General features: G+C 30.6%; 1 protein-coding gene across 6 annotated transcripts; it reads right to left on the reverse strand.

Annotated features, from left to right (window-relative positions):
- Nucleotides 1–4,128: 4,128 nt before the first annotated feature.
- Nucleotides 4,129–11,270, reverse strand: LOC133777891 (L10-interacting MYB domain-containing protein-like). Of its 6 annotated transcripts, XM_062217646.1 has the most exons (6): nucleotides 11,141–11,259; nucleotides 10,927–11,014; nucleotides 10,608–10,660; nucleotides 5,170–5,675; nucleotides 4,859–5,090; nucleotides 4,129–4,767 (listed from the first exon to the last, which is right to left on the reverse strand). In XM_062217646.1, exons 4-6 carry the CDS (start codon nucleotides 5,515–5,517, stop codon nucleotides 4,298–4,300), a joined length of 1,050 nt encoding a protein of 349 aa, XP_062073630.1. In that variant the 5' UTR covers nucleotides 5,518–5,675; nucleotides 10,608–10,660; nucleotides 10,927–11,014; nucleotides 11,141–11,259; the 3' UTR covers nucleotides 4,129–4,297. The 6 variants fall into 6 exon arrangements, with proteins under 6 accessions (XP_062073630.1, XP_062073628.1, XP_062073629.1 ...); XM_062217644.1 differs by lacking the exon at nucleotides 10,927–11,014 and having other exon boundaries at nucleotides 11,141–11,270; XM_062217645.1 differs by lacking the exon at nucleotides 11,141–11,259 and having other exon boundaries at nucleotides 10,927–11,133.
- Between the last annotated feature and the right edge of the window lie 14,359 nt (nucleotides 11,271–25,629).

A 25,629-nucleotide genomic window follows, 5' to 3' on the forward strand; every position in this document is an offset into this window, starting at 1 on the left:
GTTAGCGTAATTTGATTCTCAGTATGCAACATTATAATATTATTGTTGATTAACAGTGATCTAGAAGCTGAATGGCTTCTATTATTAGTGAGTCTTGAGTCGAGCCATATTATATGTTATTAGACGTCAGACTTTGATTATTTTATATAAGTTTGTACAAAAATAAATAAATACATGTGTGTAGTACGTATGAAATTGAATATGAAAATGTTTAAGCAAATATAATAAATGTGATCATCTGCTGATAGCTGTCTAATAATAATAATAATATAGTTGTGATTTTAAAATTTCGAATTATTCGAATCTAGAAGAATTTTTTTGTCTTTTCGCAGTGTTTGTTTTGTATATTAATTAATTAATTTGACGCCCCCAAAAACCAATAAACAAAATCATGTCCCACCGAAATCAATGAGCAACTTGGAAAGTAGCTTAGTCTAAAATCTTCGAAAACAGTATGAACATGACAACAACAACCGTATACTAATTAGCTACTTCTTATGGTCTTTATGGTGGTTGAGAAGAAAGATTTCCAGCCCAAAACATTTCACTTATTTTTTTTTTAAAAGAACGCTGTGAAAGGAAAACTACTTTACAGAATTTCAGATTGAAAAGGCTCAAGTAAATATATTTAATTATAAATATTTATATATTCTTATTGAAATAATGAAACTTATATCTCAATCCAACTTGCTAAACAGTTGCTTCTAAACACCACGTACATACATATATATATATATAGTAGTATAGCAATAGACATCGTATTAGTGTATCATGCTCATTATTAATATAAGAGTAAATATGTAATCGTGTATAGGTTGGTGATCATCATCATGACTTATATTGTTTCAAGGGAGAATAATTAAAGAAAAAATACATATAAGAGAAATCACTTTAATGATAATTAGGAGATCTAATTAATCATAAGGATGAACTAGAATAATATATATATGTATAGAGAGAGAGAGAGAGAGAGAGAGAGAGTTAAATAAAGAGCACTGCAAATTAGCAGCCTAATAGTTTAAAATGTGGCCAAGTAGGTGGAGTTTTCTTCTTCTTTCTTTTGCAAGAGTTGTCATCTTTCTTTTGATTATTATTATTCTTCTTCTTAATAAGTTTTTGCTCCGGAAGTGCACTTGGATGGTTGTGTTCCTCACTTTCAGAGTTTTCCTGCCAAATAAAACAAAAATAAATAAATATAAATCACAGAAAAAGAAAAAGAAAAAAACAAGATATTCATTCGGAAAGGACATCGGCCACTCTTTATTAAGGTTAGCTTTTATATGTGATATGTATGGAATTTGGAAAAGCAAAGCTTTCCAAGTAGACGCTGATGTGAACTGCATTTACTTTCTGTAACCCTAGTTAGTGGGCAGTTGACGAGAGAATAATTTGTTGTGACCCAAAGCAAAACTAATGTTTGTTCATTGTGGCCATATAAATATTTATATATATATTTATTATTTCTATCCTCCATAGAGAATACACAATTAATATAAATGAAACAGAAACAAACAATAAAAGTGACCATAAAGCTATATGTATATATCGTCATCATCCACTATCATTAACAATGATATTTGAACACAAATATATATATGTTTACGAAAAATAAAGTACATATGTTCGATGTTTTCAAAGGATTTTTTGCACAATTATTGGAAATTGTAGTAATAGAATTAGAAAATAAAATTAACTAATCTTGGTCGCCACTTGAGGTTAGCTTCAGTGGTGTGGAGATAAAGTGTCTAGGTTCAAATTCTCTTATTTTGTTTTATATAAATACCGTTGTCCTTCTCCTATAAAAGATACAGAAGTTTGTCAACCATATATAGTAGTACAATATTTGTCATTTCTAAAAATAAAATAAAAATGTCAATCACTGATGATAAAGTTGTGCCATGATCTTACATGATCAAAAATAAAATTGTCTTGATCTTATTTGTATATAATAGGGGCCCAAAACTTACATAAATTAAATAAATGAGTTTGAGTTTTTTCTTAAATGGGTTTGGATTATTTTGGGTTGACGACAAATACCTGTATATTAAACGGGTTATTTTCAAGTTAACCTACCTAATCCAAAAATAATACAACAGGGAACTATTTAAAATTATCACTTATATTTATTCATTTTAAAATATATTAAATTATTTAAATAGGTCATAAACGTGTTAAATGTGCCATAAAAAGGTTGTAAATGTGTTATAAATAAGTTAATGAGTTAATAAGTAGTTTACCCAAATTTAACACGGTCATTTTATAAACATTTTACACATATTGGGTCACGTCAACCCATTTATAAATAGGTCAGATTTTGATTTAATTTTCAACGCGATGAATAAATTAATGAGTTGGGTTTAATAAGTTAAGCATTTATTTTGTAATACAAGAGTCTCGACATGAATTACCATCCCTAATATGTAGATATATATATATATAAATAGATATATATGATTCGAAGCTCAATATAGCAATAGTGTTAATAGTTAATTAAATACCTCAATTTCATGAGTAGTGATGGTCATGAGTTGAACTTGGGATATTCTTGTATTGGCATAATTGGGATTTAAGTTGAAAGTTGGGAATGAGGAAGAAGAGGATTCTCCTCTGCATCGATGGCTAGAGGTGTCCCCTGATGATGATGAAGCGTGCGACGCGCTACTTGATTCCATTTCCAAGCATAGCTGAACAATTAATGTATAAATTATTATTAAAAATTAGAAGAAAAGTAATCAATATTTTTTAATTAATTGCTTCAATTTAAGTGATGTATTTCTTAAGCACAAAATTACTTGTAGTCAATGTGTTTTGGTGTTCACGATCATACTGATAAGGGCTTTGAAATTCTTGCGATCTATTATAAATTTGTAACTTCAAAGTACTTGATGATTAGTTATAATACTAGCAATTTGCAGTTATGTAATATATAATCAATGGGCTTCTCAAGAGATCAATATGCAGGACAGACGAGCCCTAAACATGTTTGAAAAAATATAAATTATATAGTATTTTATATGATACTCTTTATCCCCTTCAAAAGTTATTTGTTTACACTCCCTGAACCATTTTTTGTATCTTGCACTTGGACCCTGAAGCAAATCTCTGGCTCAGCCCATGTCCACATGTAGTATTATTACATACGCAAAAAATAATAATAAAATACTAAATGTCTCTTAAATTTTTTTAAACGAGCTAATTTTGCTTGATTGGATTTGATTTATGTGGGACTGTTAGGTAACACTTAAAAAAAATATTTTTTTATTTAATTAATTAGAAATTTGAAAATTAAACATAAAATATGTTTGATCACTCTATTTTTATTTATTATTATTTTTAATTTAATTAAAAAAAATTTAAATTTTGAAAATAAAAAATTTTCACTTTCAAATTTATTTTAAACAGTTTTCTATGTTTTCCTTTCATTTTTTTCTTATCTTCTTCAAACCAACACCTCGTATTGTTAAACAAAAAATACAAATAAAAGTTATCAAACACGTTTATTATTTTTTATTTTTAAAAATAAAAAACAAAAATAATTACTAAACATATTTTTATTTTTTTTAAATAAAAAAATAAAAACAAAGTAATATTTCTACTTTTGTGTTTAAAAAATTAAAAAACAAAAATTTTACCCAACCCGGGTGCGTTATTAATTTACAAATTTTAATATTATTTTGTATTTGTTAAACTTTTAAAACCAAACAGAACAGCTGGATCCTAAAAGATTCTAGCTAGTAATCATGACATTTAGCGAAGTTTGTAAGAAATAACAGCAAGAGAAATATGAATGTAATAATGTAGGTTGCGTTTGGTAACATTTTTGTTTTTAAATTTTTTAAACTCAAAAATAAAAATATATTTTTGTTTTATGTTTTTTTATTTTTATAAAATAAAAATGCGTTTGGTAACCATTTTTGTTTTCTGTTTTTTTTTAAATAAAAATAAAAATGTGTGGTGTAACTTTTATTTTTATTTTTTGTTTAAAAAAAAAAAAAAAAAAAACATGTTTGGTAAATATTTTTTTTTGAAATTTTATTTTTTATTTTCATTTTCTAAACTAAAAAATAAAAATATTTTTTGTGACCACTATTTATTATTTTAAAATAAAAAATAAGAAAGTTATAGTAAAAAAAGATTATATTAATAATATTCAAGTAATCTCAAATTTCAAAACTTAATATTTATCCAAGAAAGTTTACATAGTAAAATAAAAAACGTATGTACTGATAATTGTCCAAACTTAAAGTAAAGTATTAAACGAGTCGTAACAATCAACTAATGTCTTTACTCAATCTCACTATCGTCGACTAACTCTCCATATATGATAAGCAATTTCATCACGAACATGAGTCATTTCAAGTATATGAGTTCTAGACATACTGAACTCTACACTATCAGTCAAAGTTTCATCCGTGCTTTGTAAAGTAGTGGCCTGTACTTCAGAATTTTCTTCACCTCCATCAAAATATACATCTGCTTCTGCATTTGTCCTTATAAAATTGTGAATCCCGCAGCAAGCAATGACAATGTACTTTTGTATTCTTAGATCATATGAAGGCATTTGTTTTAGGATTGAAAAGCGAGCCTTCAACACGCCGAAACACCGCTCAATGACATTTCTCAAGGAAGAGTGTCGATAATTGAAGAGCTCTTTTTTGCCTATGGGATTAAGATCTGTGTACTGGCCCAAATGATACCTTTCTCCTCGATATGGTGAAAGAAAACTAGGCATGTTTGTATAGCCAGAATCAACAAGATAATATTTTCCTGATCCAATGATAATTTATGTTAGTTTTTACTTATAGATGTTTAATATAAAATAATGTCAATCAACACAATAAGTTTGATAAATACTTACCTTGGGGCGGCATTGGAAATCCATAATCTGGGTTTGTGGCACATCCTAGAAGAATCCGTGCATCATTAGCTGATCCTTCCCATCCAGGAACAACGTATGTGAACTTCATGTCAAATGAACATACACACATAACGTTCTGAGTTGTATCCACTTTTCGACCTCGATATGGTATTTGTTCATCAATTGGAACATGCGCAGAAATATGAGTCCCATCTATAGCTCCAACACAATTCTAAAATACAAAATAAATTATTAAATTTTTTTATTGAATATTGAAAGAAAGGAAAAAATAATAATTCAAATTTTTGTACCTTAAAAAATGGATAGTATCTTGGATCGAATGGAATTTGTGGAGGAGTTACATCAAATGAAGGTGGAGTAATTAATTCTTTGGATAGACAACATATTGCCTTCAAAACCTTCCTAAAATAATGTGATGTGGTTGAGATGGAGTGTTGAAATCGTTCAGCAACCACACGATGTCGTTCATTATGGCCAATCACAAATAAGAACATAGCCACTTGTTCTTCAACAGACAGATATCGTGAGTTCTTCAATAAAATTTTTTCCTTTAGAACACCACAAAATAATTTGAAGACATCTTTGTTTATTCTGAACAAATCATAACACCTACTCCAATGCCCGTGCAATACTTCCATAACGTATTCATGGCCTGAAAGAGCTGAATTTCTACAAGGTTGCTTAGAAAGATATAATTGATTATATTCCTCGCAAGCAAAATCTCTCCAAACTCATCATCTGAATCGTCCAGTAAATTATCCTTGTTGAACCGAGCAACGTTTAAAGACATTTTATCCTAATAGTAGAAAAAACTTTTAAATTTTACATTCAATATATAAAAATATATAAACACTCAAATTCAAAGTCAAACCATAAAACAAAATAGGCAAAACAAGTCATCTAGTCAATAGCTAAACAAAGTCATCCAGTCAATATCTAACAAGTCATCCAGTCAATAGCTAAACAAAGTCATCCAGTCAATAGCTAATAAAGTCATCCAGTCAATAGCTTAACAAAGTCATCCAGTAAAAAGCTAAACAAAACTAAAGTTAATAGCTAAATAAAGTCATCTTGTTCATAGCTAAACAAAGTCTAAACTTTTTCACTTCAAAGTCAGCAACCAATCTATTCTTCTATGCTCTGGCATCTTTAGAAATAATGATATGGACACCTCGTTCTCAAACTTCTCAATAGCTTTTGCGTATACTTCTCCACTAATTCCATCAATTTGATTAAGAGCTTCAACACTCTCATCCAATAAGTAATGTGATGCAGATGTTGCCATTGATCTCTCTATCAATTCTGTCTTTCGCTTTGCAGTTTCATTATATGTTGCCAGTGCATCTGCCAAAGCTGATGAGAACTTTGCTCTTTTTACTGATCGAGAGTTCGAAGTGGCTGTTGATTTACCTCTTCTTCTGCTACCATCCTCATCAAAACCACTTTCTTCATTCCTAGTAGACGGACTTATCGACGTTGCATCATCATCATTATTATCTCCATCATTAGAAGGACTTCGAGTTGAAGGATGAGCATTGGAACCAGTTGCAGTAGTATCACCAAAGATAGTGCATAATTTCTCATAAAACTTACAACCTTTCTTTCTAAATCTTTTAGCAGACTTGTTAACCTACATCAAATGAAATTATATTGATAAAATATACCAATACCTATCAAAATAAAACAAGCATAAAATCCATTTTAAATCATTTTTACCCGAATAAGTTTATCCCAAACTTCATCTGTCGCACTAACTTCTCCAGTCACTGCATTGTATCCCATACCAGTCTCTTTCAGTAAAGACTTAAAATCCTTATGCTTTTGCTTTAATTGATTGTATTTGTTCATTAGTTGCATATCACTATAATTTCTTTTTGCTCGTGCACAAAGCTCTTCCTTTATATATTTCCATGATTGCTTGGTAAAGGTTGTGGTGTTCTTATTTCCCTTTAAGACTTCTTCTTCCATAAGTTCAATGAAAATTTCTTCATGCTTTTGAGTCCAAACAGATGCCTCATCATTATTCTCAATAATAAGAACTTCATTATCAACACCTACCATCTAGGTAAGACCTACGGATTCAATAAGAATTCTAAATGCAAATACAAGACTATTCCTAAATAAACAACCATTTCAAGAACAATAATAAGAAATTAGATTTATGTCATATATTTGCTATCCAAAAAAAATACCAGAAACTAACCAGATCAAGAACAAACAAGATAAAATATTTAAAATAGACACAACAAAAATAAAAAATCACTCTTAAAAATCATAATATAAACAACATTGCAGAGGCATGTTTAAAACATAATTTAAACATATTAAACTTTCTAAATAGATTTCATTCATAAGCATAATTTTTACACACAGTGAATAAAAGTTTTCAATTGTAATTGTATATATTATTCTAAGTCAACAAAACAAGAATTAGACAAGAAACTGCTTCCAGGTGAGAAAGTGCTCATGAAAACTCGAATTTGTCGAATTTTAGCCATCCTAAGAGAAGTGAATCTAGAATATACATTGAGGGCCAAAGGAAGGTGAAGACTTCAACATTGATATGGTAAAAGCCTAATATCCACTGCTGCTGCTGCAGCTAGCTGTCACACCCTCTTTACTTATTTATTTATTGTATTCATTTATATCACGCTTTGTTTTTTTCTTCTAAACAGATTATACATACATATTCACACACCCACTCCATTCCATATAGTGGACTATATATATAGACTAGGTTTTGAGTGCATGTCCAGCATTAATTTGGATCTTCTATATTTTTTACTAGTGTCTTTATTTTGTCTAAAATTTCAGCAACAAAATAAGTGCCAGCATTACTATACCCACCAATTATAGCTATATCTATATTTAACAATATTTTTCTACTAATTGTCAATAGATTAACACAAACAAATATATTCAAGTACGTATAACTTAAGAAATTTTTAGTTGTGACTTGTGAGAGGTCCACCAGTACATGCCATTTATGTTTTTTTTATCAAAACTTGAATGAGGGTCAATTTTTTATTGGCTGTTTATGTGATTTTTATGTATACATAACATTTGGCACATAGTTTAACATTTTGAAAAGGGATCTTGGAAATGAAAGTGAAGACTTCAAGATTGATATGGTTAAAGCCTAAAGGTCTCATCTCCTTAAAGTATACATATATTTATCACTTTTTTCAGTTCAAGCAAAAAGCTTTATACCATTCTAAAGAAAAGCAGAGTACAAGGTTGTTTCAGGTACTCATCTCTCTCAATATAATTGCCTAAAGGTCTCAATACATTTGTTTTAAATATAATTGACTAATCTCAGGTTTTCAAGGTGAAAACCACTCAAAATCATTGAGACCCAAATCACTTATCTTTTTCTCTAAAACAGCACTTTTTTAGATCATTCATTCTCATAAAGGGACAAAGTGGTTTTTGAATTTGAAAGTTTTTGGATGTTTTCTCTGTTTTGTTGTTATGCACCTCAAATTACTACTTGCAGAGACCATAACATTTTGTCAATATTCATTTGAAAAAGACTCTGGTCTTTTTGTATTTTATTCTCTTACAATTTGTATTTGTGAAGGTCTCATATATGGATTCTGCATAATTAATCTTCTTTGGTTCTTAGTGCTGTGGTTTCGATTTCTTTTTATTTTTCCGACTGACGATGAAAATTTGCAAATGTAGGTGAATGAAAAGTAAAGTTTCATAGCTAAGGAATAAGCATGATTCTATCAATGATTAAGTACTGTAATCTCATTAATTCAAGTAACAAGGAAGATGATTTCAGATTAGAAGCTGTTCAAAAGAGAAGGTTTTGGTAAGATTCTATCAATGATTAAGTACTTTAATCTCTTTTTTTTTTTTTTTTTGTATGTAACAAAATGTAATATTGCCAAATTTTATAGAAGTCAATACTTAGTAATGACATCTTCAATTGTTTCAGGATAGAAATGAGAACTTTGTTGGGCCCAGTATGCCAAATGAAAACAAGCTTAGAAGGGAAGATGATTCAATGACTGAGAAGCAGATGCATAAAAAGTATATGCACTCTACTACTGAACATGGTTATTTAGGTAGGAATCATTGAAAGGCGAGTGGAACAGATCAAGGACATTGTCATGTTCCTATTTACAGTCGAATTGATTCAGCAAAACAGAAGCACCTTCTTTATAAAAATGCAGTGGCTAAACCTGTAGATAAGGTAGAATTAGGAAAAGGAATTGGTAAAAAGGCGCGTCTCAAAAAAAGGAGAGGCTGCGGTTGCAAAAATATCGATTTTGTCAACTATGATGAGCTCAACAAGATTAATCACAGTACAAAAAGTCAGTAACCAAAATGAAGAAGAAGGAGATGCATACTTGGAAGTTGGTTCCAGTAGAAAGATGCAACTCCAAGTCCAACAATGTCATTTCAGTTAGCTCATGATCGGATGAGCTTTTATGATTATTGGGGAAAGAACACTGAATCCGGTGACCTTTTGAATGATGCAATGGCCAGTGATTCAGGAATGTTGAAGGCTGTTATCAAAGATTTCAAGCCTGTTTTTGAGGGACTAACTTCATTGGTCGATGTGGGCGGCAATACAGGAGTCGTCTGTAAGATTCTCATTGAAGCATTTCCTCACCTGAAATGCTCAGTGCTTGAACTATCACATGTGGATGCTGATTTGCCTAATACTGAAAACTTGAAATTTATTGAGGGTGACATGTTTCAAGAAATCCCTCAAAGCTGATGCAATTCTACTCAAGGTGTTTGTTTGCCATAACATTAATGTTATATATACATATACAGTGCTATTGTTTATTTATTTTTTTGTAAGAATTTCGGTGTATAAAACTATATCTTAACTGTTTTATATATATATATATATATATAGTCTCTTCTACGTGGTTGTAGTGATGATGAAAGCCTGACGATTTTGAAGAATTGTAGAGAAGTTATTCCAAGCAATGGAGGAAAGGTTGTGATTATAGACATTGTAATAGACAACACAACAGATGAACAGGAAGTATTGGAAGCTAAGCTCACTTTTGATTTATTAATTATAGTCTGTCTCCCTGGGAGAGAGAGAAGCCAGAAAGATTGGGAAAAACTCATATTGAAAGCTGGTTTCACTCGCTGTAAAATTACACCCATATTTGGTTTAAAGTCACTAATTGGGGTTTTTCCTTAATTATAATCAAACAAAATCAGTGTTTGTTATGCAACCTTCAAATAAGCATATGATATAACTATTGTGATTGTAATTGAGCACAATAGAATTGTCAATATGCTGAGGCAATTGTGAATCAGAAATTTATTGAAGGGAAGTACCTCAACAGAGATGGAATAAACCAGCAGTCTAACCAGTTATTGGATGCTTTAGAGATTTTGAATTCGAACAAGAATTTGTTTACAAAACTCTTGCAAGATCCCAATTCTTTGTTAGTGAAACAATTCTAAGTCCTAGGAGTGACATCAAGGCTGGCTTTGTTACTGCTAAAATGATATTTTCCCCCTACAGCTATAGCCAAGTGGCCTATGAGAACAGTTGGAGGCATGAAAAAGGACATAAAAGTAGTCATTCAAGTATGCTGAATCAAAACATAGATCAAAACCAGAATCCCATATATAACACAACAATACTCAATCTTTCAAACCCCAGATCAAAACTCTACCTTAAATTCCTAATCCTGATTCATAAATAAATAAAAGAAAAATAAAAGAAGAAAGAGATAGTTGGGCATACTTGTTGTGTGATCCAACGACAAGAGCCAAATCCTTTAGAACAAGTCCCTTGTCCTATTGGAACAAGCAAAAGGTTTCAGAACAAGTCAGAGAGTTTTAATACTAGAGTACAACATTGTATATTATAAATTAACAAAGCATTATGAACCCATCAATTTAATCAAGTACATCACACGGTACAATGCAGTGCAAGGAAACATATCAGACAAGAGATGTCAAAAACCAGATGAGAAGGCAATTGAAAAAAAGAAAAATGAGGTTAAGAAGAAGAAGCATGCACATAAGAGTGATAGCCTTCAACAGTGATGGAGAAGAAGCACCATGTAACTGAGCAGAGTGTGGTGAGAACCAAGACAAAGGCCAAATTCAAACAAGCAGGCAAAGAAAATGGAAATCATCGATTGATTTCTGATCAGAGAAGAAATCCAAATATACCCATCACATAAACAAAAATAAATCAAAAAAATTCTGGCAAAAATCAAATAACGTGAGAAAGTGAGAGAAAGAGTAATGGAGAAGAGAGTGAGAACTCACATGTGGAAGAGAGGAGGTCATGGAGGGCAAGAATAGCCATGGAGGAGGCTGAACATTGAGGAGGTTGAACCCTAATCGTGAAAAAATGAGAAAGAACCATCTGAAAAAAAATTTAAAATTTTTTAAAAGTGATAAAATGTTGTTTTCAAAATTTTATAAATTTTTAAAATTTTTAAAAAATAAAAGTAAAAATATTTTACCGAACGTGTTTCTTATTTTTGTTTAAATAGAAAATTGTTTAAAAAATGTTTACCAAACAGGCCCGTAGTAAATAACATTGCATTGCATACATGGTTATTCGTAAAGGAAAATACAGACGTGTAATAATAGTAAAACTGTTGTCACTAAGAAACGAAATGAAAGTACAAAAAACATGTTTACCATTGTATATATATAAATAACAATTTAATTGTTTATTATATGGGAATATATGGTGTTAGTATTAAGATATATAACTTACTACACTGACAATATTGTTGTAGATTCTAATTGTAAAATCTAAAAGCACTCCCAATTGTGAGATATATTACCCCCAAATTGAAAAGAAATAGCAAAAACTAAGTAAAAAGAGGCATATAGATGATTCATTTTACAAATATTTTTAGATAGATCTATAATACAAAATTATATCTAATATTTATTATTCATCATTCAAAATAATATTTTATTAATTTTTCACTTCTACACAACATATTAAGTATTATGAAGTCAATTAAATGAACCTATTTATGTTAAAAAAAATTGTAATTTTTTTAGATTAATTGATATTTTAATTCATCTTATAAATTTAGATAAATTTAAATTATAATATAATTATGTGATATTATATATATAGTTAGATATTGTAAATATTAAAAGATATTTGGATATTATTAATAGTTATAGAAAATATTTGAAATGAAATATAGTATTTAAATAATAGAGAGACAAAATAGAGAAGCTCTTGCATGTAATATAATATAAAACTTAGTATATATTTTAATACTCTAAGTTTCTATGGGATTTAGAGAGAACTAGCTAACTAGCTTGGAGGCACATACATGATCGATATATAATTAAATATATATTTTTTATATAAGAAATGAAGACAAAACATATCATCACCTGAAAAAGCCTGCTCTCAAGAGATACAACACGATCAATCAAAGACCCCTTAAACAGAGTTCCCTTTAACGCCATCTCCATTGGTATACAACCATTATTTCTTTCCATTACTCCTCCAGAAAATCCAATATTATTAATATTATGGTTATTATTATTACTGTTGCTGCTTCTACTTTCCGATCCTTCAAACATTGTTTTCCTTTCCAAATATTTTATCTAATCATAAAACAAATTCATGTATACATTTTTTCCATTACAAAAGTGAAATTATCAAACATATTAGATTAAAGATAACAAAAATTATATACTCACAAGGAAACCTAAACGATCCAACCTTGAAAGGAGAGGGTTCGACGAATTAACGACCAGAAAAAAAAAAGTCCAATTATTTAGATTTTGAAGTATTGGTATATATATATATATATACTAGATATAAGCAACATGTAATATACACGTTTGCTTAGTTTTATTTATAGAATTTATTAATTATTTTTATTAAATTTATATTAATGTCATATAAATTTCAAATAAATATCATATTTTAATTAAATAATTTATTTATTTTTGTTTAAGTTTATGTTTGTTCTAGTTTTTGAATTTAGAAGTGACAATTATATATTGTATGTTTAATATAATATTAAATATTATACATGTATTTTAAATTTAAGTTTCTTGCTAGTTTTTAAAAAAAAAATCAATTTGTTACTAATTGATATTATATTATATATCTAGATACAAACAACGTGCAATATGCAAGTTTGCTTAGTTTTATTTATAGAATTTATTAATTATTTTTATCAAATTTAATTAAATAATTTATTTATTTTTGTTGAAGTTTATGTTTGTTCTAGTTTTTGAATTTGGAAGTGAGAACAATAGATTACATTATATATTTAATGTAATATTAAATATTATGCGTGGATTTTAAATTTAAGTTTCTTGCTAGTTTTTTTTTTAAAAAACAATTTGTTGCTAATTCACAGTAAATTATATTACATGTTTAATATAATATTATTATAATAAGTGAGTTTAAGTTTAATTAAATTTTATTGAAGTTATAAAATATATGATTTTATTATTTTTAAATAATTATCATTAAAAAATATCTCAAAAATATCATATTTAATTTATTTAATTATTTATTATTTTAAAATAATTATCATTGTAAAATATCTAAAAAAATATCATATTTTAATTTGTTTAATTGTATATTATTTTTAAATAATTATCATTGTAAAACATCTAAAAAATATCATACTTTAATTTTTTTTAATTTAAGTTTAAGTGTTTAAATATAAGAATATTCTGTTAAACATAAGAATATTCCGTTAAACTTAACCTTTAAAAAATAAAAAACCATTAAAACCAAGAATTTCTGTTATCTACACACTTATTATATATAGAGATATATATATGGTTTTGTAGAGGTTTGGAATTAGAACGGAGTTAACGGTTACGTATTATAAAGTTCCAACGTTAGGTTGATTAAGTCCACTAATCATACGCTAGTCTGTTACCATACGTGGCTGATAAGTATGGGTCTGTGTGGGTAAAAGTTGTTTTGGAGGCCCAGAGTTTATGTGATTGTGCCCAGAGTTTTGGAGCCCATTGATCTCAACTCAATTTAATTAGTCTCTATTAGCTGGGTGCAGACGAGTCAGCTTTTAGGTTCATCGGGTTCTGATTTTGTGAATTTTGGGTGGGAAAATGGCGCACCGAATTTGCTCGAATTTTTTTCGGATTTTAGGTGATTTTCGAGTTTCGGGTTTATGTGGGATCGGATTGGGTGAGTGGGTTTCGAGTGAGGTTGGGTTGTTAATAGGTTTTTGCCCTTTTGTGGGCCTTCGTAAGAGTTTTTCAAAAATATTAATTTTTTTGTGATTTAAATGATTAAATGCATGATTATGTGATAAGCATCACTACAACAATTATGCCCATATATTACATTAAAATATAGCATATTTTAAAAAAAGCTATTGTTTGACCCGACTAAAAATTTTAGGCGGTAAATTATACTTAGGCGCCAAATGAAAGACAAAAGCAAAAAATCCCTAATAACCCTACGCCTCCTCTGTTTCTCTCTCATGCTCTATCTTTCTCTCTCAGAACTCTCTCGTTCAATCTTTCTTTCTTTCTCTCTGCCTCCCTGACTCGTGGGTCTACGGCGTGGCTCGCTCGTGGGTGCAACGGTGCTTGCGGCGGTGGGTCTATGACGTGGGTGCGGCGATGCTTGAGCTCACGATCTCCGAGTAATATATATGTGCTCTTTTGGTGGCTGACCTTGCCATTTGTGGTGGACGCAGTCTTCGTATGAGGGTATTAATTTTTTACAGTGTTTAATTTTCATATGTTGTTTACCACATCAAATGTTTGTTCTTGAATCTAGGTATATCTTCTTTTTGAATCTTGTTATTATCTGTGGATTTCTTGAATCTGAGTATTGTATATTGAGTAAGAAAATGTTATGCTCAATATTATTTGCCAGGCCACCTGTTCCGGACGTGGGTAATAATGCTATGATGGATGATTGGGTCAAGCAGTTTGAGGAGCTTGCTGGCTCTCAGGTACTTCTCTATTTCAATCATTTGGGTGTTGAAATTATTTTGTGATGAAATTATTTGAAAGTGTTTGTACGTTGAATTGTTGATGTTGCATTCAAGGTTTATTGATGTGTTTGTTTTTGTTGCAGGAAAAGTTGGCATATTTTAGAATAAAAGAGCTTAAGGATGTTCTCACTCACTTAGGTCTTTCAAAGCAGGGGAAGAAGCAGGTGAGATGCTAAAGAAATTGTTTGTGCTGGGTGTTGCCTGCATGTGGATTTGGCAATTTATCACACTTTGGCTTCAACGTTTAAAAATTACATGTTGCTCCTTTTTTTGTTGATTAGGAGTAGCACTTTTTGTTTTTTGGTATGCATAATCCAATAACTTCGTTGTGATGTTGGCTTTGTAAAGGTTTTACTGAGAAGGTGCTAGCTAGTTTAATTGGTAGTTGTTAGTCATTTGGTTTCATGTCGCAGAACATCAGGTCAAATTTTGCCTTTCTCATGGGAAGGGATTATGGGCAAGGGAGAGGGTTACCTCCTGTTGTGTAATCCACTAGTAAGAGAAAAGGTTGTACTGGTATTATTTTTTTTTTGGTTATTCAGTTAATACAGAATTCATACACAATTGATTTTTGTATTGGTGTGTATTCTCCTCAATAAATCTTAATTTTTTCTTATTTATCTGCCTCTCCCGCAATTATGGGAGAAAGGAAAACAGTGTGACAGTGTAGTGCACCAATTTTTTTTTTTTTGATTATTTAAATTTTGTGATTTATTTGATTTAAATGTTAATTGTGATGAATTGTTTTATTTAAGTGTTGTTATTTTATTTGGTTGATTATTTGTTTTATTTGATTGTTTATTATTTTATTAAATTGTTAGAATTGTTTGGTTAATTAATTTTAATAAGTGAATAATTGTGTAACATGTTATTTTACTATTAGTGTTACATTTTAATTAAGTGTGACAAATGAGGTAATTATGTGAGCTATGGTGGAATGCACTAAGGTGCATGATAGATAGTAATGCACCCTAGTGATTTAGTGTGTGCTAGTGCATGGTAGCATGGTGCACATGTGTAGATTTTTCTACACATTTTATACTTCCTTATTTTAGATTTTATTGGGTTAATTTATTTATAAAAAAAAAAAGAGGAAAAGAAAAGGGAAATAGGGTGTTTGGGCGTGTGACCTAGTGGGAAAGGAAGGATTTCCTTAAAATGATAAAAATCAAAAATTGAAGACCATAATTATTTTGGGGATAGGCATGATCATTTTGTTCCTTTATGCCTTTTTAAAATAAAGAGGAATTAAGAGAAAATAAATGGGAAATGGAAACTTACCTTATTGTGTTAGGGGAGACTTTATGGGAGGATTTTTGATAAAAGGGTTATGAAAGGAGAGAAGAGCCATTGCTCTTGTGTGTGGCTGCCGTGACCTAGAGAGAGAGAGAGAGAGTGGCGTGTAGAGAGAGAGAGAGAGAGGAAGAAAGAAAGAAAGGAAGAAGGAAGGAGAAGGCTTGAACAAGGGTGTGGAGTTTGGGTATTGATCTTTTGTGTTCTTGATTTTACAATCAAGAGAGGTAATGGCCTTTTCTTAGCCCTTATATTTGTTTTTGATGGGTTGTCTATGAGGTTTTGTTAATAATGCTAATGGTTGATTTTGGTAGGATTGATGTATAGGATTTGGATATTGTGAGAGTATGATTTGTGTTAAAGGGTTGTGATGTTGATTTTGCTATGCATAAAAAAATTGTGATAATCTATGAGTGCATGTTTGGTGATTTCGGCCTAGGTACACCCAAGGGTGTTCTTGATATGTTGTGTGATTTACAATATATTAGATCCATGTTTTAGGACCTATGTTATATGGGTAAGAGAATAAGTGGCAATCTTGATATCTTGATCATGAAATTTTGTTAGATGCATGTTATATTTTGAATGATTAAATTATAAGATGCATGAAAATAATGATAGAAACATGTTAGGTTAATATAAGGCATATGTGAATATGGTGCTTATAAATTACTATATGTTATTTTATTGATAGTGTTTTGTTGGTTTTCATGGAATTGCAACAAATGGTTTTTAAAAGGATTCATGTGAATATGTTAGTGATATTAGAATCGTGCATATTATAAGAGTATAATGAGATTTTAAGCATGTATGATTTTATGTAATTTTTGAGACAAAAATTGAGTTTTATAAAGAATTAAGCTTGTTGTGTTTTTGTAAATAATTGGGTAAAAGTTGCTAAAAAGATGAGTTGCATGCATAAATAATGTTCTTGATAAATATGTTAATTTTTATGAAATTAAAAGAGGATTTTAAGTCTCATGTTATGATATTTTACTCAATTAATTTCCACTACTAGAAATATAGGCTTTTACTTCATTTTTTACACATAGAATATAAAAAAACTGAAGTAAAAGCCTTTCAATGGGTTTTTACTTCGCTTTTAGGAATGGTAGTACATAAAAAAAAAGGCTATTACTTCGGTTTCTTAAAAAAACGAAGTTAAAATAGAAAATAGACAATGGCCATGTTTGGTTTGCACACTAAATCGGGGCTTTTTACTTCGGTTTTTATGAAAAAACCGAAGTGAAAAGTGGAGCAACCAAACGCGGCCCTGAAGGCTTTTACTTCAGTTCTTATACAAAAACCGAAGTAGAAAGTATCCCTTCTACTTCGGTTTTTGTATAAGAACCGAAGTGAAAGAGTTTTAATACCCTTAATATATAGCTCCCATGGCTCATTCGTCTCTCTGAAGCAAAAATCCCAAACGCCAAACCCATAAAACCTCCATTGTTGTCGTACTCCCATGAGGGTTTCACAAAATATACCATTTTTTATGTTTTTTTTACTATTTGAAACCATTTTTCTTACTTAAAAACAGAAATATTAGTTCCATTTTTATTTTTGAGGAAGAAAATAAAGACTTTGGGTGGGTATTTTTAGGGTTCGAAAATGGGTATTGTTATTGGACTTTGGCTGGTTTTCTTACATTAAAATAAGTTCTTGAGCTTCAAAAAAGGTATGAATCACTAAATCTTTGTTTGTATGATTTTTTTTTTATTTTCAATAATATTTTCAGATTTTTTTCTTATAGATATAATGTGTTTATTATATATAGGTTTTAGAGTTGCTAATATTGATTTAGAGGTTATTTTGAGCATCAAAGAAGGTTTGTTACCTTAAAACTTTGTTTGTGTTAATTTTTTTATATTATTTCGAATTTAATACTTGTTTTTTAGTATATTTGTGTTATATTTTTTTTATTTTGTTATTTTATATAATTTTATTAATTATATATATATATATTAGTAAAATTTAAAAATTGTTGTGACTTGCTATTTAAATTTCTAAACATAGCTTCAATAAGTAATGTTGTTGCCAATGTTATAACTTGAAATGTTTGGATTATTAGTGACATTTGTTTTTTGTTTTCTATAACTAGCTAGCTTGATATGTTGTTTGATGATTATGTAGCTAGTTTAATTAATTATGTAATTGATTTTTATTTATTTTTGTTTAAGCTTTTTAGTAGGGTTGTTGATTTAGTTGCCAATTCGGTATTGATTTTGGGTGACTTCAAGAGTAATATTGGAGGTGAGTAATCTTTAAATTTTATTTATTACTATTGCAATATTTATTTATAAAATTAGAGTTAAATCTTGCATGTTTTACTTTAGTGAAGTAGGTTCTGGGAAATTTGTTGTTGGCGGTGATATAAGGATGGAATTATGTATGTTGATTTTGTGTTTGTTTGTGTTGAATTTATATATAATTATAAAATTGGGATATGCTACAAAAACAAAGGAAACTCTGCCAATTTTTTATAGATTTTATTAATTGTTTTTCTTTTTCAATTTGTACACTATGTCGATATATTTTGTGTGTTATTTACAGATTTTAAAATTTTTGGAGATGTTAAAATGCAGTTGTTATGCTGCCGAAATTTTGTTAGACTTAGGAAAATTTAATAATTAAACTTCAATTATGTTTGATGTCCTAGAAAAAAGAACTAGGAGTGGAAGATGTAGATGGATATGAAATTTGGATCAGAGCACGAGAAACGAAGAAGACTCTTGTCGAAGATAATTTGGACAAAAAAATTGAAGAAAGAGATGTGAGTGTTTTAAAGCAAAGTAAGAAATTTTTTTAAGTGTTGTTACAAGTTACTAATTTAATCTATCATTGGTTTGTTTCGTAGAATGAACTAAATGACAAAGTTACTAGTAGTCAAATTGTTGCAAAGGATCGGGAGGACATCTTGCCAATCCAACAAGAATAGTTAAGCCGATTGATGACTTAAATTTATTAGTAAGACTATTTTGTTTATACACACCTTTAGTTTTATGTGAATGTATATATAAATGTTTATGTTATTTTACTTAATTACAATTATGTGAATGTATATATGAATGATTATGTTATTCTACTTAACAATTATGTGAATGTATAAATATTTGATTTTATAAGAATTTTAATTCTAAGTGTATAAATTTTGTGATTTTTATTTCTGTTATAAATTAAATGAAAATAAACCAATTCCAATTGTAAAAATATATATAACTATAAATTCATATAATTAGACTATTTAAAATAATTAGGGCAAAAAAAAAAAAAAGAAAAAAAATAGAATTGGGTCATTTAAAAATAATTAGAAATAATTATTAAAAAAAAAATGGGGTGGGGGGGGGGGGAAGGGGGGGGGTTTCTACTTCGGTTATTATGTAAAAAGCGAAGTAGAAAGTGGGGTTTCTACTTCGGTTTTTACATAATAACCGAAGTAGAAAGTGGGGATTCTACTTCGGTTATTATGTAAAAAGCGAAGTAGAAAGTGGGGTTTCTACTTCTGTTTTTACATAATAACCGAAGTAGAAAGTGCCCAACAAGGAAGCATACCCCACTTTCTACTTCGGTTATTATGTAAAAACCGAAGTAGAATCCCCACTTTCTACTTCGGTTTTTACATAATAACCGAAGTAGAAAGCCTATTTTTCACTTCGGTTTTTAACTACTTTTTACTTCGCTCCGAACTACTGTGGTTGCGAATTTTAGCGAAAACCGAAGTAAATCCAGCTTAAAAACCGAAGTAAAAGCCCTTTTTTCTTGTTGTGTTCCTACAAAATTTTTATTGAATTTTGGGAAAATATGGGTTTATAAACTTGAATATGGTGATTTTTAATGATAATAATAGTTGCTGGAATTTTGTAATAAAATATGAAGTAAGTTTCACTAAAAATGAATTTGATTAATTTTTGGAATAAATTATTTTTCCTAAGTTATGGTAATATTGAAAAATGATATTTTTAATGGAATGAATGCATATTTTGATAAGTAATGATTTTTCATTTATTTTGATTAAGAAATATATTTAGACTCTATTTATTTGTGATTTTTTAATAGAATAATTAGTGGCTGAAAGTTGTTTTAAAAAGGTTAACAATTGTTATTAAATTGTCACATATGGATTTTTGCTACTTAAAAACTAAGTCTTAAGTAATTTAAATCAAAATGTATTATTCCACACTTAAAATATATGTTTCACATCATTTTTGTAACACAATGATAAAATATATTTTTCTAAAGAAACATATTAAAATAGGTATTTTAATTAAATCCAAGCTTGTTGGGTAATTCTTGGTAAATTAATATTTATTTAATGAAAATGTCACATATTTTATTTTGAGCTAAAATAAAATAAATTTATAAAAATAAAATAAAGTTTTTGAGAAATTTAATCAACTTAGAAGTTTTAAGAAAATAAAGCGTGTAATATGTCTATTGATTTTAAAATAATAAAAGAAATGTAGAATTATCGTTTTTGAAATCGTCTTTATTACGCAATGTTCCCACGTATGCATGTTACATGCAAATCAACTTTTACGTCCAAAATCATGATTATTATTCAACTATGTGATTTTTATAAAACAATCATGCTAGTAAAATGGGTAGAACGAGCATTATTCTTTTTGGCGATAATTGCATGCTTAGTGTAACTGTTATCATGAGTGCATGGCCCATGCACACATGAGTTGTATGGAAGGGCAAAATAGTAATTTTATGAACCTAAGAAACGTTATTTTGATTATGATATAGGCTCGTTGAAAGATTGTGAAATTCTTAGCTTGGACCTGAGGTAAGGAAGTTAGATAGATTTTATGATTTTATGCTATGAATGGTAAGGCTGTTATATGAATGCACTGTTATGAAATTATGAATGCCTTAATGTGATGATCTGTTGAATGTGATATGTGTATGGATGTTAGATACATCAAACAGATTTCGATGTCAGATACATCGAACGAGTTACTAAGGACATTGAGACGTGACTCCTAGGGCGGACGCGCTGAGGTTATTCAAGGACCAGTGATCTCCTGTTTACCTCATAGGGTGACATGGACAACTAGCGTTCCATGCTCATCATGTATGCTGTATGTTTGTGATATGATGATATGTCACATTTATGTTATGATATGATGATATGTCACATTTATGTTATGATATGATGATATGTCACATTTATGTTGTGATATGATGATATGTCACATTTATGTTATGATATGATGATATGACACATTTATGTTATGATATGATGATATGACACATTTATGTTATGATATGATGAAACGTTACGTTTATGTTATGATGTGATGAAATGTTACGATTATGTTATGATATACCATGATGTTTTAGATGAACGTTAGTGTTTGGTTGTTTGTTGTTTTCTTACTACTTCCTTACTGGGCTTCTAGCTCACCCCCCTTACTTTCCTTCCAGGTAGCAAATAGGTTTTCTCTATGGCACGCGTGGTGACGTGAGGAGTTATTTCATCATGGGGTGTATGGCGTGGGGCAATCTTATGGACGATAAAACGATCAACGTAGAACGCCATTTAAATTATGTTTTGTTTTTAAGAGACTTTCCTAAAATTATCAGTGGGACTCTGTATTTAAATTATTTGGTTTTTCTTTGAACTTTGCATAAAAACCTATGTTTTATTTTAAACTTATGGCGCCAACTTGCATGATTTTAAATAAGTCCCCCTGAGACTTTAATAATGGATGGTATTCTTTTATAAATCATGTTATGCAAATGTTTTGTAAGTATTAGTCTAGGGCGTTCTTTACAAATGGTATCAGAGACAGGTCGTCCATGTTTTCCAAGGAGCCCCCCCCATACACGCTAAAGATGGGAAAATCTCACTTCACCGCATTGTAAGTATTTGTTTATGTGTTATTGCTTGTTTCTATTTTATTTAATGTTTCTATTTGTTAACTGCTATAGTAAATATGCCTCCTGTGTTAAGAACAACAAAGAGACAATTGATTAAGGAGATCCATGCAATTCCTAAAGTTGAGCTTGACGAAGACTACTACGATTGGAAGGTAGCGGTCTTAAAGACGACGAAGGAGGTTTGCGAACGTATACAAAGAATGATGAATAAGAGAGGAGCCTTGCTTTGGCCCATAGAACAATACTGGGTAATGAGTGAGGCATTGTCAATGTACCCAGAGGCTCTTTTACAGTTAAATCAATCATGGAATAACGTTGTGATAGATGACATGGAGTTTAGCACTATGGAGTTTACGATTCGCGACTTTTTGGTAAGTTACGAGCTAGATCATCAGGAGCTGGTATTAGTAATGACGGATGATGGCGAAATAGAGGAGCGTTTAGAGTCGATATATGACGTGGAAGAAGTACTGCGTGCTATACCGCGTCCGACCCCGAGGATGGAGATTATGGCAAGCGCGCCTGACTATTACCACATACCGGAGGACATATTCAACTATGATTCAGGGGACGAGTCCACCATCGAGGACTAGAGTCCACTTCGTGATCGTCGCATGGGGATGCCAATAAATAAGATGGATTAGTAATAATTTCCTAAGACTTTAAGGAAACATGTTTTGGTTAATTAAACACTTTTGGGATTGTTTAATTTTGAAATATTTAAAACATTTTTAATGCTATGGATATTTTATTTCAAATTTATTGGTGTGATGTGAATGCATGATTTACGAATATCCATCGGTATGCAAGTTCCTTCCTTACGATTTTTCCTGTGATTGCCTTAGAACTTCATCATGTCAACCAGAGGAAGAGGAGGAAGGGGAAGAGGTAGAGGCAGAGGAAAAGGTGCCTCCACAAGGTCTGAAACTACGGCCATCCCTGATGTTGAAGTGCCAACTGTTCAACCTGCAGCTCCAGCAGCGCCAACTGTGGACCTAGCTGCAGAGGTGGCAAGGTTAAGAGAAGAGTTGAGACTAAGAGATGAGGAGCTAGCGCAAGCTAGACAAGCACCACAGACATCTCAAACGCACCCTATACCTCAAGTACCAGTGGCACAACCGCAGCAGCCAGTACCACCACCTGCACCACAACCTGTAGCCTATGGGTTTGAACCAGTATATGAACGCTTCAGGAAACAAGCCCCACCGACGTTTGAAGGGAAAGCTGATCCAATGGTGGCAGAAGAATGGTTAAGGTCTGTTGAGGCTATTTTTGATCATATGGAGTTAGATGATCGCCAAAGGGTTTCCTGCGCAGCTTATCTACTTAAGATGGATGCACGTATTTGGTGGGACGTGACTAAACAGACCCATGATCCAAATACCATGACTTGGGCGCAGTTTGTCCAGGCATTCAGTAAGAAGTATTATAGTCCAGCAGTGCTAGCAACTAAGGTTGATGAATTTATAACTCTGGTTCAAGGGAGCCTTTCGGTCACCGACTACGCACAGAAGTTCGATCGATTGGCCAAGTTTGCCCCTGAAGTGGTGCCGACTGATGCAATGCGAGTTCAGAGGTTTGTAAAGGGACTCAAACCGATGATAGCAAGGGATGCGAGTTCTAAATTGTGGGCAAAGAAGAATGCTGTGGGGAAGGAACAGGTGGCACAGCTTGTAGATGACATATATTGGTTTGTCTTATATCTTGCGCTATCTGATTCATAAAGTCACTGGATTCTACTCTTTTTGCTACTGTCTATTTTTTTTCCCTTAGAAAATACATTTTCCTGTTTCTCAGAAAAATGCAAGGGATGGAGGTAAGTATTCCGTCATTGTTCTTACTGGCCTTTGTTTGTGTGGTTTTAAATACAATAATTTTCTACTACTTGGTCTATGTGAATGCTTTTTCAATTTTAAATATTTGCTTTGCGAACATATATTAATCTCTCAGGATTTCAAGTTTTACTATGAGGTTGTTGTCACATTCTCCTTAAAATCATTTTGAAAGAAATTGATAAGGTTCCTTAGTTACATGATTTGGCCAAGTCAAAGTATTTGATGGCCTCAATTATTGCGTCAATATAAGCTTTGGCTTGAATCAGGAAGCTCAAAAATGCATCACATGTCATATGCTGTGATTTTAATTTCTGTTTTTAACATACACATCATCTATTAGGCTTGTCCAGCAGCAGCTGGTGCTGAGCTATCTTGTTTGTTGTTTTTCTATTATTACCTCTTATGTTAGATTGACAACAATAACCTCTAAGTGTGTACTATATTCTGACAATTTTTAATCTAGGCTATTAGGGATTTTAACTTGCTCAAGTGTTGCAAGTTATTGTTTGTTATTTGTTTCATATTTAAGAGTTTTATGGCTTTTACATCTGAAAGATGCATGATTTGCTTCTAAATGTTGTAGTTCATGGAGCTTTAAGGTGCTTGGCTCTTCTCTCTGATGACTTGGACGATAAAGTGATGCCCACATTAGTACCTGTTTTGTTCCCATGCTTGCTTACTATTGTTTCATCCACTCAGGTTTGTTTGTGTTATATTTTGGTTCCCATTTTGGCAGCTCTTTAGAATCCTATATTGAGTGTATTTTGATGTTTTTTAATTTTAATTTTATTTTATTTTTTAAGGGGTGTTATTTAAGGAAATCTGAAATAAGCATAAATAGTCAATTATGCTTTTGAGTTCACATTATTATTTGCACATGTGCATAACAATGTTAATTTTGAGTCATTTGCTTTATTGAACAAATGAGTGAGGTAAAGAGGCCAAATGAGTGAGAATTTTATGTCAAAACTTTGCGAGGAATTTGATGGTTCAAGTAAAAGTTTAAATTGCTTACCAAATGACTGAATCGTACTTGCATTTTTGTCTGTTTGCAATCTCTGGGTATCTTATTTATTTCTTTAGCTAAAGGTGGGTAATATGCATAGTGATTAGTAGTTGTCTCAGAAGCTTAATCTATTAGAAAGTGAGCAAAGTTAAGTCTATACTCCGACACAACACTCCCTTTTCTTGTGTGAGCTGAACAGTAGGTAAATTCATTTGAAATATTAATTGGCAATACTCAACAATCAATATATTACGATATGCTCTAGAAAGATTTGAAAGCTAAATGCATGGGGTAATTCCTTAAAGATTAATTTATGGGTTTGATTTTCATTTATGTTGTCCATGTTATTTTTTTATTTGTTTAAAGATGATGGCTATTCTGTGCTAATCATCAATTTTCTTAAGAAAAAATCATGATTTACAACGAGTATTTACATGATTTTGTTATGTAGAAATGAAAATGAATTTTTATGCTCATGAATTTTTTTTCCCTGTGCTCTCTGATTTTTTTCCTTTAAAAGATTATCATAGATTGTGCTAGAGTTAATGAACTATTATTTGGTGGCTTGCATAAATAGTTTCCATTATTTGTGGGCAGAAGGCTCCATTTTTTTTTTTGCAATTGTCATTGAACATTATAGTGTTGACATGCTAGTGGTATTCATTGTTAAAGTTTTGTTCTTTACATTCTTAGTTTCTGGTTGATAGAAGGAAAACCATATTACACTGAGTTCCACTTTATCTTCTATTGTATGGTTTG

This window comes from Humulus lupulus, chromosome 5 (assembly GCF_963169125.1).
Source record: "Humulus lupulus chromosome 5, drHumLupu1.1, whole genome shotgun sequence".
In the NCBI taxonomy this organism is placed as follows: domain Eukaryota; kingdom Viridiplantae; phylum Streptophyta; class Magnoliopsida; order Rosales; family Cannabaceae; genus Humulus; species Humulus lupulus.